At 35.4% G+C, this 13,549-nt stretch overlaps 1 protein-coding gene across 1 annotated transcript in view; it reads left to right on the forward strand.

Annotated features, from left to right (window-relative positions):
• The first annotated feature begins 250 nt into the window (after positions 1–250).
• Positions 251–13,549, forward strand: part of atg7 (ATG7 autophagy related 7 homolog (S. cerevisiae)) — a 99,020-nt gene continuing 85,721 nt past the window's right edge. Inside the window, exons 1-9 of the mRNA XM_067388785.1 lie at positions 251–841; positions 1,519–1,696; positions 5,780–5,834; positions 7,617–7,734; positions 9,603–9,680; positions 9,768–9,884; positions 10,384–10,530; positions 11,881–11,969; positions 13,125–13,246. Of these exons, the coding sequence (XP_067244886.1) occupies positions 1,549–1,696; positions 5,780–5,834; positions 7,617–7,734; positions 9,603–9,680; positions 9,768–9,884; positions 10,384–10,530; positions 11,881–11,969; positions 13,125–13,246 (874 nt within the window). The 5' untranslated portion in view covers positions 251–841; positions 1,519–1,548. The remainder of the gene's footprint in view (positions 842–1,518; positions 1,697–5,779; positions 5,835–7,616; positions 7,735–9,602; positions 9,681–9,767; positions 9,885–10,383; positions 10,531–11,880; positions 11,970–13,124; positions 13,247–13,549) is intronic.

Genomic DNA, 13,549 nt, shown 5'->3' on the forward strand with positions numbered 1-13,549 from the left:
TTGTAAACTCAAAATTAACTGTGAGATGTACACACTGTTTGATGAGTTTGTCCCTTGCATTCAGGAGCTATATAAAAAAAAAAATAATAAAAATAAAAAATCAGAATTGTGAGATATACACTCAGAATTCAGAGGAAAAACGTCAAAATTGTGAGACGTAAAAACGTTAGAAAACGTATAAAAACGCTTCTAAAGTGGTTATAAATGTGATGTTGTTCTGTGGTGGAGGACAGAGAGCTGAAGCTGTGTCAGTGTCAGTCTGGTTTTTCTGGCTCGATCACTTTCATCCTGACAAATGAACTGATTCACCTTTCACAGGGTTAACAATGAAAAGGAACAGCGTTTATAAGTTTCTGTCCGTGTTTTCTTGTCTAATTGTCTGTGTTTTCCTTTTGTTTTGGGTTTTTGTCTTTTATTCGATGGTTTTGGCACCATAAGCCTCTTTTGGACATTCTCATGAACGCAACGCAAGAGGTTTGACGGCATCTAACCCGTTTAAACGACTGTTTCACCTTATTTACCAGCATCTGCTCATCGTTTATATAACTGCGGCACAGTATAACGCTTTAAAACATTTATAACTCATCAGAAAAGCGTTTCTGCTAACACTGAACTCAAGTCAAACCCTGCAGATCACAAAATCTTAAAGATAGTTAGCTTCTCCTATTCGATACACCCGCGGAAACTGCAGCACGTCTTTCACGATGCCGGTAATTTGATTTTTAAATTATTTTTTAAGTCATTTGTAAACTCTAGCTGGGATCAATACAAAAACAAACCGACTGCGCATGCGTGGGGGATGACCGTGATCACATGACGCCAACTAGGAAGTGCTTGTCTGGTAAGTGATGTTTCTATCATGTGTGTTTAGTGCTGTGTTTATCATTTACATTAATATAATTGACACTAATCACACGTCAGATATTATGCTATTTACTGCAGCATGTGAAAACAGACAAAAAAACGAAACAAAACACTGAAAGACTCGATGTTTTACGGAAGCAGACAGAAGTTACTAACATTACAATAATAAACAACGCAGATTTTACTTGTATTATGTTGACAGACGATTTGTCTGATTAATACAGTGATTATATTCTTATTGATTGAAAGCCAAGCCTGTTGACGAGAGAAAAAGAGGAACTACTTTTTCAAAACTGTCACTTCCACAAATCTAATCTAACAGGAATTTTAATATGTTATTATAAGAAAATAATGTCAGTCTATCAGCATCGAGGATTGTATTTTAAGAGTGCATTTTACTATTTAAAATGTTATTTTATTTTGATATATCAAGATATCTTGTCATTTTATCACTGTGGACTAGAATCTTGTTCTTGAGTGCTTTGAAACTGAAAAAAATTAAATTATATCATAATTATTTGTTATCAGATCAAAATATTTGTGTTTGCAGCACCTAATGATTCAACAAAAATACTTAATGACTGAATACAGTGTTCTCTTTTTGTCTTGATATTGCATTATTTTGCATTATTTTTCTGTCTTGTCTTTCATAAGAGTGTGTGAGGAATCCAAACATCAGTCCTGATGGCAGCTGAATCGACGGCGAAGCTGCAGTTTGCCCCGTTCTGCAGTGCCCTGGAGGCGGGATTCTGGCATCAGCTGACCCAGAAGAAACTCAACGACTACCACTTAGACGAAAGTCCAAAAAACATCAAAGGCTATTACTATAACGGTGAGTACGGGAAATGTAATTCTGACAGCATAATACGGAAGTTGTGCTGGTCTTTTCTTCAGTATTGTAACATATGTCCGAGTGAAACGCTTTGCAAACAAGAACAAATGTAGGGCGGGGCTTGATTTTGCTTGTGGGAACTAATTGTATGGTTGTGGTTTGCTATTGGTGGATCTCATGTGAGTGACAGGTTGCCCCGCCCTCGTCATCAGAGAAGAGATGATGCAAGAGGAAGATATTCTGATTCAACATGAATTTAACACAATAATGATGCACGTTTATAAATCATTTATAATAAGCAGTGTAATATTCCATTAATAAAGTAAGAATTGTCAATTTTGATTTTATGGTGACTTCAAGTTTTGACATAAGGATTATTGTTTCTGGATCCAAGCTTCTTACACTACAGTCTCTGGGCTCATGGCGTCACAGACACAAATATTTTAGTGATTCATAAAAGATGAATCACTGTCTGGCCATCTGAGATTGTGATATGGAGTTAAAGGTTATCGTGATATTTTGGCATCTGATAAAGCGTTTGGACGTGTGACGAGCTAAATGTAGATCATTCAGGCATTCAGCTGCGCCATTCTGAATAAATTGAGAATCACGGTTTTTTTTTGTAAATAGAGATCACAATTCTAAATACACAGCTAAACAGAACAATTTACTAAAAAATGTTAATTGCTGCATTATATTTAAAACATTTAATCTGTTTGAATAAATGATTCAGTGACTCACTCATAAACACTTCATTTGTTTCATTACTGGATAAATTAGCATTTTTGAACGAATCTCTTGAATGAATGATTCAATGACTCACTCGTATGGGTGGCGTTCCACTCCAGTTTTAGACACACTCGCAAACTTCCCTGAGCACTTCCCCTCGGGGGAATCCCTGCCGCCATTTTGAAGTGCGTTCCAATTTGTGTAAGTTTATATGGACAGACCCTCGCTCCCTCAATTTGACACTTCAGGCAGCTCCATTTACCACAATGCAACACGATTGTGACATCACCGCACATCGCATCTAATTTACCCCACCACAAACAACTCTACGATATATTAATTACTTTTTTAAAATATTTAAAACAACCCAAACACGCCTATATATACAGTTGCAGAATCTGTGAATAATTTTAACAAAATAAGTGAGATCATACAAAATGCATGTTATTTTTTTTGTTTAGTTCTGTCCTGAGTAAGATATTCTACATAAAAGATGTTTACATTTAGTTCACAAGACAAAACAAAAGCTGAATTTATTCAAATAAACCCATTAAAAATATGTGAAGCATTGATTCTCAATACTTTGTGTGGTCACCTGATGATCCACGACTGTTTGTGTGTTTTGTGATGGTTGTTCATGAGTCTCTTGTTTGTTCTGAGCAGTTAAACTGAGCTCTGTTCTTCAGAAAAATCCTCCAGCTCCTGCAGATTCATCAGTTTTCAAGCATTTTTGCATATTTGAACCCTTTCCAGCAGTGACTGGATGATTTTGAGATTCATCTTTTCACACTGAGGACAACTAAGGGACTCAAACACAACTATTAAAAAAGGTTCAAACATTCACTGATGCTCCAGAAGGAAACACAATGCATTAAGAGTCGGGGGGTGAACACTTTTGAATTTAAATATCAAGGTAAATTGTACTCCATTTTTTTTCTGCCGGGAAACATGCAAGTATCTTCTGTTGCTTCAGAAGGGCAGTACTAAATGAAAACAATGATATTTAAATGAAATTAGAAAAATTGTGACATCTTCATCCTGTTCAAAAGTGTTCACCCCCCGACTCTTAATGCATTGTGTTTCCTTCTGGAGCATCAGTGAATGTTTGAACCTTTTTTAATAGTTGTGTTTGAGTCCCTCAGTTGTCCTCAGTGTGAAAAGATGAATCTCAAAATCATTCAGTCACTGCCTGAAAGGGTTCAAATATGCAAAAAATGCTTAAAAACTGAAGAATCATCAGGAGCTGGAGGATTTTTCTGAAGAACAGAGCTCAGTTTAACTGCTCAGAACAAACAAGAGACTCATGAACAACCATCACAAAACACAAAAACAGTCGTGGATCATCAGGTGACCACACACAGTATTGAGAATCAATGCTTCACATACTTATGAATGGGGTTATTTTAATAAATTTAGGGCTGTCAAACGATTAATCATGATTAATCGCATACAAAATAAAAGTTTAAGTTTGCCTAATATATGTGTGTGTACTGTGTGTAATTATTATGTATGTATAAATACAAACACATCCATGTATATATTTGAGAAATATTTACAAGTATATGTATTTATTTATATATTTATATAATTTATATTATATATAAATACATTTTTTGTACATAACATATTTCTCTTAGATATATACATTAATTTGTGTGTATTTATATATGCATATTATTTACACACATTACTCACACATATATTATGCAAACTTAAACTATTATGCGATTAATCGCGATTAATCGCTTGACAGCCCAAATTCAGCTATTTTTTTGTCTTATGGATTATATGTATATGTATATGTATATGTTTATATGTAAAAATCTTTTATGTAAAATACCTTACTCAGGACAGTACTAAATGAAAATAACATGCATTTTGTATGATCTCTCTTATTTTATTAAAATTTTTCACATTGTCAAAGATTCTGCAAGTGGTTCACATACTTTTTCTTGCATCTGTGTGTGTGTGTGTGTATATATATATATATATATATATATATATATATATATATATATATATATATATATATATATATAAATATATATAAATATATATATATAAATTAAATAATAAATCAACTTCATATAGCGGATTCTATGGTATTCTGATCAAGGGCCTAGTACATTTCAGTTCAGCCCAATGCAAGGTTTTCTCCAGTAGTAGAGCGTAAGCAATGACACACATCTGAGTCAGCGAGACTGAGGGAAGTTAGCGAGGGAATGGCATAAAAAAATGAATTACTGGATGAATCGCCGTTTTGAATGAATCTCTTGAATGAATGATTCATTGACAAATGACGTTTTTTTTTTAACAGTCACTTATCGCCACCTACTGGTGTAACAATCTAATTGATACAATCTATATTTGAAGCATCAAGTTTCTTTCAAAAGGTGATTTACTCTATTTTGATCGCTCTCATAGACATCAGTGTTTATATCCGAACTATAATCTTTTATCTCAGTACTTCCGTGTTAATCTGAATTATTGTGAGACAGAAATAATGATGATGTGTGATTGAAAAGAGCTGTTTCATATCTATACATGAAAACTGCTCTGGATCAGAACAGATCTGAATGTTCGCTGTGATCCGATCTGCATAACCTGATATTGCTGAGTTCAACATGTTCCTGGGTCAATATTTTTGTTGATCCTGGAGCAACATTCAAATCAACCAATCAGATTTGAGGGACATGTTTACAGATTATGTCAAGTTTAGGCTTAAAATCATGAATTGGTGCTTCTACATCAGTGTTATTCATATAATTTCCCTCTGATTTTTGGGATATCTTATGAAGTTTAGGGGTAGAAATAAGGTTAAGACTAAATTTTCAGACTGGAATGTTGTTCCAGGATCAACAAAATATGTTGACCCAGGAATGCATCTAACTCAGCAACATCAGGACATGTGATCGTACTTGTCAAAGCTTTAATAGACAGAGTCGAATTGCTGTCATTTAGGAACAAGATTGCGTGTATGTTTGGATCGAGATCGGCATCTTTTAACGATTAATTGTGCAGCTCTAGCATGTACATTCTGCCTACAATATACGTGCTGCATACTGCAGGAATATTAATAGTATAGTAGTGTGGTATTCTGAACATAGACATCCTTTATATTTCACTTACACTTCCTAAACAACCAATATGACATTTTCTCTTGGATTTATACTGACACAGTCAGCTTGGATTCAGCATCACTTAAAGGTGTTAAGTTACAGATGCCATTGTAGCAATGCTCTGCTTTCCTGTAACCGATGAATCATTTATTTATTTCACAACCGAACGTGTCTGAGAATACTTAATGCACCTTTAAGCTGTTATATAATGCAAATGTTTTGTTATATATTGCAGGGGATGCTGTTGGCTTGCCGACTCGCTTGACACTGGAGTTCAGCGCATTTGATGCGTAAGTTTTGTGTATTAAAAGCATGTAATGTAGTGGGTTATTCTGAAAGCCTTGGATAATGGCCCCAATATCACGTCTGTTACTTGTGAAATTAAGGATTTTTCTTGCCAGTTAAATCCTTAAGGATTGTTTCAGTAGAATTAATTTCACATTCATGATGGCTGAGTAATTGCACAGGCCACACAGCACAGCTTGCAGCGCAGTAGTCTGATGGAGCCGTCTCCATTTTCAACATAAAATTGCTTCTTTTTTCTTGTTTTTTATTACACCGTGGTTTATTGAACAAACTCTGTCTCTCTCTTTAAATAAATTAAATTATAATTAACATTTTCTTAAGGATAAAAAAATCTATATCAGCTAATACTGTAAACTATAGGTGCACTTTCTTGCACATTACTATAATATTAAAGGTTACTATTCACAAAAGAGACCAAACTATTAACCCTCTGGTGCTCTTTAGTCATTTTTGACCGAAAAACATTACTTTTTTTTCCTCTCCTTTTTTAGGATTTTTTACTTCATCGGAATGGTACGAAACTTGGTAAAGGTTTTGGCACTTGGACAAAAAAAAAAAAAAATCATGGACATGATTTGAAAGCTTAAATGGTCCTGAAAAAAATAGTCACACTTGTGCTTCTCGTGGTCAAAAACTGCATTGGAAATGAATGGGATATGAATTTCATCTAGTGGAAGCGTTTGGTACTGCGCCAAACTAAATCTGACTGAAAGCTAATTTTTCAAGAAATCAAGCTCAAATTTGGAACACAACTTGTTTGGATTTATGCCTTTGATTTTCTTGCAGTTTTAGAGTAAAACATGATTTTGCAAATATATTTCATATAAAAATTGAAAATTTTTATTTTTGAGCATTTTTCATAACAATAAATGTAAAATTCTATAACTTTTTTCAAGTTAACTTTTTAAAAACTTTTTTCACTTAAGCAATAATTTGCCAAGTGTCATCTTTAAAAAGAGACCTTTGCTCCAAAGTTAAGCCTTTGCTCCAAAGCATTCAAAATTGGAAATTTCGTTTTCAGGTCTATGATCAAAAAGTGAATAAATGGATTATAACTACAGCATAAATATAATTTAAAATCCCTTAAAAATAGAAAAATATTACATGAAAAACGTTATTGAACTAAAATATAGTACATTCATTTAATTGACAAAAAAACAAACAAAATCAGCCGTTTTTGACCGGCACGCGAATGGTTAAATTCAGTTGCTTTATTTTTTAGAGATATAAAAATCAACACTCAAAAACAAAACAAAAAAACAACACAAACATGTACTGTAAGTTGCACATAAGGCAGGTTTTGCATTAACTTCTAAATCTAATTATAAAATTACTTTTCAATTTTTTTCTACTCCAATTCATTTTTGAAATATAAACATTTACACAGTTACTGTCATAACTTGTTTTCATGACAAATTTATTTAAACATATTAAATAAGACATTACTAACAGGTAAAGTATATATAAGCTAATATAGTGCCTATATTTAGTGAAATGCTCCCTCTATAGTTCATTTCTCTAGTGAACTAACATGCTGTGGACACTGAATGACTTACCTGAGGTAAATATAATGCTACGTGAGATATTATTTTCCAGCTGTTTCCATGATGTCTTTCAGTGGTTGAAACACTGGTTTTCTAATCAACAAACCCTGGTTGAAGAGCTAGCTTGTTAATATTGATACGTGAGGGCTGCAAATAGTATATATACAATGAACTGAATATTGCATATAGTGAATGTAATAGTGTATGAATGTCACGTTTCAGTGATGGACCCACACCTGCTCGCTGCTGTCCAGCTCCTGGAACTCTCTACAACACCAACACATTAGAAGCCTTCAAATCCACTGACAAGAAGGCTCTCCTGGATCAAGCAGCCAATGAGGTGGAGGCCTTTGATTCACTCATAATTAATTGTGCCTGCTGATAGCATTTTTTATTTGCACTCGCTAAATTAATTATACACTTTCTTTTACTGCATATCTGGATGCTGAACATCCTTCTCCATCATTTGATAAATTACTGTTGTCTTCTTAATACGATTCTGTTGGCTGCCTGCTTTCTTATACACAGTGATAATCGCATTGGCCAAATAACTCTGAGTTTTGTGAATAAGGCCCAGTCTGTTATAACCCCCAGTATTTAAGAAAAAATGACAATATCTTAATTCAAAACGCTGTGCGCAAAAGTGCTGCAATTGTTTAGTGAATTTGGCCCAGAATGTGTTTCACAGTGTAAATGCACAACATTTTTACTATTGCATTTGCATTAACCAGGGGGCTTTTAATTTGACAGAAACTGCAGTTGAGCTTTTATTTTGGTGGAAAGCTATAGTTTCTTTGAAAACAGGTTTACAAAACCCGTCCCATTACAAATCTAGTGAAATCTTCCTACAAAAATGTCTGAAATTATGTGAATGTACATGCAGAGATGGAATGCATTCACTGTGAACTGAGCCTTTCTGAGCCATGGAAAACATCGGATCATGTGCGTGAGCAAAGTGCACGCTTCGCTCTGAAACACGCAGAGCAAACAGACTAAATACTTGTTTAAAGGTCCCGTTTTTCGTGTTTTTTTGAAGCTTTGATTGTGTTTATAGTGTGCAATATAACACGTGTTCATGTTTCGCGTGTAAAAAAACACAGTATTTTTCACATAATTTACTTATCTGTATACCGCTGTTTCCACTGTCATAAAAACGGGCTGATGACTTCCTTGTTCTATGAAGTCCCTCCTTCAGAAAAACGTAACGAGTTCTGATTGTGCCAGCGGTTCCTGTGTTGTGATTCGACAGCAGCTTAGCGCTCCTTGCCCGGAAAGGTCACGTCTCTTTCCATAACGTGTGCTGCACATAGTTTTACATGTGGATTATTGTGGTGTTGTGTCGAATGAACACAAAAGACAGTAATTCCCGAGAGACTGAACTCTTTAATCTCCACAAGCAGCGACAGAAAATGTACAACGTTAGCACTCACTCAGAAGAGTACCTCATACAGAAAACAGCCATAAACATAAACATAGTCCCCTCTTGTGGCCATTATGTGCACTGCAGTCCAACATTAACTATTGCAGTAAGGATACCACAATTATAATTTTCGGGAACCGAGTTAAACATAAATTGTAACCATTGATCTCTAAGTACAGCATCCCTGGGAAGGCCAAACAAAGGTGATTGGACTGCGGGATGAAAATAACAGCATTTCGACGACATGGCGACAAACACACTCTACAAACGCAACTCTTGTGTATTCCTGTGGGCGGAGGTTAGTTAAAAAACTGTTTTAGTGACGTCATTAAAGAAGGAAGTAGAGGGATGTAGTCCAAACTGGCCGTTCGATGTAGGCGACTTCTGTTAAATAAAATATCTCGCTTGGCATTGAACTTTGAGCTTTAAAATTTTACAGATTTTATTTATACTCTAACAACAACATTACACACTAACTAAAGTTTGAAACATGGGATCACGAAGAACGGGACCTTTAATAAAATGGCACAAAGCCATATTGCACTTTTGATTTTAGTTAGTTTGACAGATACTTTGCCCAAGCAATGCAATGCGCAAAACAATGTTAGAGACCTTTTACCTTCTTATGAGAAGTTTTAAAATATTCTGGGTTCGTTATGAAACTCTGATGGTACAGATATATAGCGGGCCGCCGGAGTCTGGCTAATACATACTAATTCATAGCTGCCTTTTAAATTTGAGGAAGAGGATGAGTAATACTAATACTACTAATGTTGTCTTCTTCACAGATTTGGAGCGCTATTCAGTCCGGCGCTGCGGTGAACGACTCCTCAATTCTTAACAAATTCATCCTCTTGACATTTGCGGTTTGTATGCCATCATCTTAGAAAATGTCCCTATAAATTAATGTCCTTTCATCTATGTGTTTCTGACTGGTCTTTTTGTTGATCCAGGATCTGAAGAAATATCATTTCTATTATTGGTTCTGCTTTCCTGCCCTTTGCTTTCTGGAGGGAGTCCAACTTGTGCAGGAGCCGCTGTCATTAGAGAAGAGTTTCTCTGACAAACAGGTGATAACGCACTACTGACGACGACGTTTTGTGTGAACGATAATGAGCCATTAGTCAGTGCATAATGGGAAGCATGTGCTGATTAAAATTATTAATTCAATGTTGATTATTTGAATACATAATATCATATAGGCCTGATGTAGCATACAGGGTGGCACCAAAGAGTATGTAGAAAAAGGTGGCCTATTATGTCTTGATGTTGTTTTTGTGCTCTACTAGAACAGTTTTTCATGCTTGAATGTAGATTATTTTCCTCATATTCTCCATTGTTGCAGTCTTTAGTTCCAGTCTCAATAAAGCCCCTCTTTCTGAAGATTAATAAATGCTTTAGAAGTATTGTTCATTGTTAATTCTTGTTAACTAAAGTTAACAAATATTGTAAAGTGTTACCAGACATTTTTATGTCTGACTTAAGTGTCTAAAATGAGTTTTGGAGCCGCTGTAAAAGTTTGACGTCATTGTGTTTCATGAGATTGTTTTGGATTGATCTGTTTCACAGATATTGAGTTTGCAAGCGGCGTATGACAATCTCTGCGCCTCGAGCGGTACGACGGCTGTCCCGCATTTCTTGCTCAAGTACACGGATGAAAGTGTTGAAGTCGCTCCTCTGAAAGACTTGAACTCCTTCTTCCCAGATAAAGCAGCGGTATTTTACTTTTTATTATAGTTTTATTAATATTTTGTATTAGCTTTTAAATTTTATATTTTTAATTTTCATGTTAATTTTAGTTTAGATGTTTTAGTTTTAGTTCTTAGATGTGCTTTTGTAATTTTTTTACGTTTTGCTATGTAGGTTTATTAAGTTTTTAGTTTTAGTTTTTAGTTATTTCCAGTTAATACTTTTAGTGCTTCAACTTAAACCTATTTCAGTTTAAAGCAACATTTCTCATTTTTGTTTAGTTTAAATTTTTCAACTTTATTTTATGTTTAATTTCAACTGACAGAAATGTTTTTGAATATTTTGTTAGTTTTAGTTAATAATAACCCTGGTATAAAGTTTAATCATTATTAATGGAATATTCTTGGTTAAAGTGTTAGTTCACCCAAAAATGAAAATATTGTCATTTATTGCTCACCCTCATGTCGTTCCACACCCGTAAGACCTTCGTTCATCTTCAGAACACAAATTAAGATATTTTTGATGAAATCCGATGGCTCAGTGAGGCCTGAGCAATGACATTTCCTCTCTCAAGATCCATTAATGTACTAAAAACATATTTAAATCAGTTCATGTGAGTACAGTGGTTCAAAATTAATATTATGAAGCGAAAAACTTTTTTTTTTGCACCAAAAAACCCCAAAATAATGACTTTTTAATAATATCTAGTGATGGCCGATTTCAAAACACTGCTTCTGAGCTTTACGAATCTTTTGTGTCGAATCAGTGATTCGGATCGCATATCAAACTGCTGAAATCATGTGAGTTTGGTGCTCCGAACCGCTGATTCGATTCGTAAAGCTTCGAAGCTTCATGAATCAGTGTTCTGAAATCGGCCATCACTAGATATTGTTGAATAAAGTCATTATTTTGTCGTTTTATAATATTAAGGTTGAACCACTGCAGTCACATGAACTGATTTAAATATGTTTTTAGTACATTAATGGATCTTGAGAGAGGAAATGTCATTGCTCAGGCCTCACTGAGCCATCGGATTTCATCAAAAATATCTTAATTTGTGTTCTGAAGATGAACGAAGGTCTTACGGGTGTGAAACGACATTAAGGTGAGTAATAAATGACAGAAATTTCATTTTTGGGTGAACTAACCCTTTAACTTAATTTCTGTCAGCAACATTTGTGGCATGCTGTAGATTATCATATTTAATAATTGGTCTATCTATGGAACAAGTCAAAGTTGTGCTTTGTGGAGGTTGAGCAAGTGTCACAGATGATGCTCAAGTATGTAACCCAGAATATCCCTTGAAATAATTGGATTGGCATTTAATTCTTGACAGTATGGCAGTATAATATGGAGGTGTCCTGGTTTGTTTTCTAGATTACTGTGGGTGTGTATGACCCATGCTCACTGCCTCAACATCCGGGCTGGCCGCTCAGAAACCTCCTCATCCTCCTCGCAAAAAAATGGTACGTCTGCTGTAGTGAGCTTTTCCAACACGCATCCCACTGGTGTTAAATTATAGCCCTGCTTCCACAGCTCCACTCGTTTCCTCCTGACGTTACTTTCAATCTCAAACGTGTTTGTTCTGCAACTGAATGAATGTGAGAAAATATGATTTCCAACCATCTGCTAATATTGTGGGTTTGTAAGAATGTATTGCACTGATCACAGCTGATTCATTGACTTTTTGTCTGAAGTTTGATATGTGTATACTCAAATTATGTACAGTACTATGATGTTGTTATTTGTTAGTCATGTAGCAGACACCCTTACAAAAATACAATGGCGGCACACTGTAAAATCTGTGAAATTTTACTATAAAAAATGGCAACTGAGCAACATTTTAAGTTTTATTAGCTGAAATTATGAAATAGCTGAAATATCTTTTTTTTTTTTTTTTTTACCCTTTATAATTTATTGAGTCATATTAAAAGGGGACCTATAATGCCCCTTTCACATTGTCAGTCTCTGGTGTCTCCAGAATGTGTGTGTGAAGTTTCAGCTCAAAATCCCCCACAGATCATTTATTATAGCTTGTCAAATTTGCCTCTATTTGGGTGTGAGCAAAAACACGCCGTTTTTGTGTCTGTCCCTTTAAATGCAAATGAGCTGCTGCTCCAGAAGAGGGCGGAGCTTTAACAGCTCAACAACAACAAAGCTGGAGAATCTCACGCAGCCAAAATGAGGAAAGTGTTCAGCCTTACATTGTTCAAACCGGAGTCGACACTGATGGAGAGACTCAGGAAGAAGTTACAACTTTTAGAATGAAACTGGACGTTTCTGAATAGTACTCAACAATTATAATGAGGATAACTGGGTGTCGGACTTCAGTATGTGACATAGAATTAAGTATTTCCTATGCATCTGCTCACAAATCATCTCCCATTACCAAAAACCTCCCATTTCACATCTATAAAACTCCCAGAAAAACTGCACTACAAACTTGAAGTGAAGTGCAGGTGGAAGATTGTGGAGATATGGCTGCAGTTTTCCAGTGTTGAAATGTCATAGCAGTCCATCTGTGACTCTTCTTGCCGTCGTCTCTTTGTAATGGTACGTTTAAGGTCACTCAAAGACCATGTGTGCTCATAGTGCTGTGTGTTTGTCCGTGTGAATGCCAGGGGTTCACAGCTGGATGTTCTGGAGGTTTTGTGCTTCAGAGACAGAACTCTACAAGGGACCCGCTCCGTTCGGCACAGCATCATCTTTCGGGTCAAGCTCCCAGACCTCACGACTTCTGCAGGTAATTTATCATCTTCAGTCGAGTGAGTCAGAACAGCAGCACAAAGGCTGGGCTTTTATCTGGCTTCAGCCCTCAGTCTCATCTGCTAACACTTCTGCTAAAATGTCTTGTTGCTTGTTGCTTTACACCATCATGGCTGGTTAGTTAAATTTGTAATTTACATGGAAGAAAAATGTTTATTTGGCTTCTGGTTAGCTGTAATAGTCAAAAAGCGAGTGGAGTATGGTCATGAAAAACAAAATTAAGGTTAGGCAAATTCACTAAACGGGTGGTCAAAAAGTTGTGTATTATTCACTCTGAAAC

Source organism: Chanodichthys erythropterus, chromosome 6, assembly GCF_024489055.1.
Source record: "Chanodichthys erythropterus isolate Z2021 chromosome 6, ASM2448905v1, whole genome shotgun sequence".
Lineage (NCBI taxonomy): Eukaryota > Metazoa > Chordata > Actinopteri > Cypriniformes > Xenocyprididae > Chanodichthys > Chanodichthys erythropterus.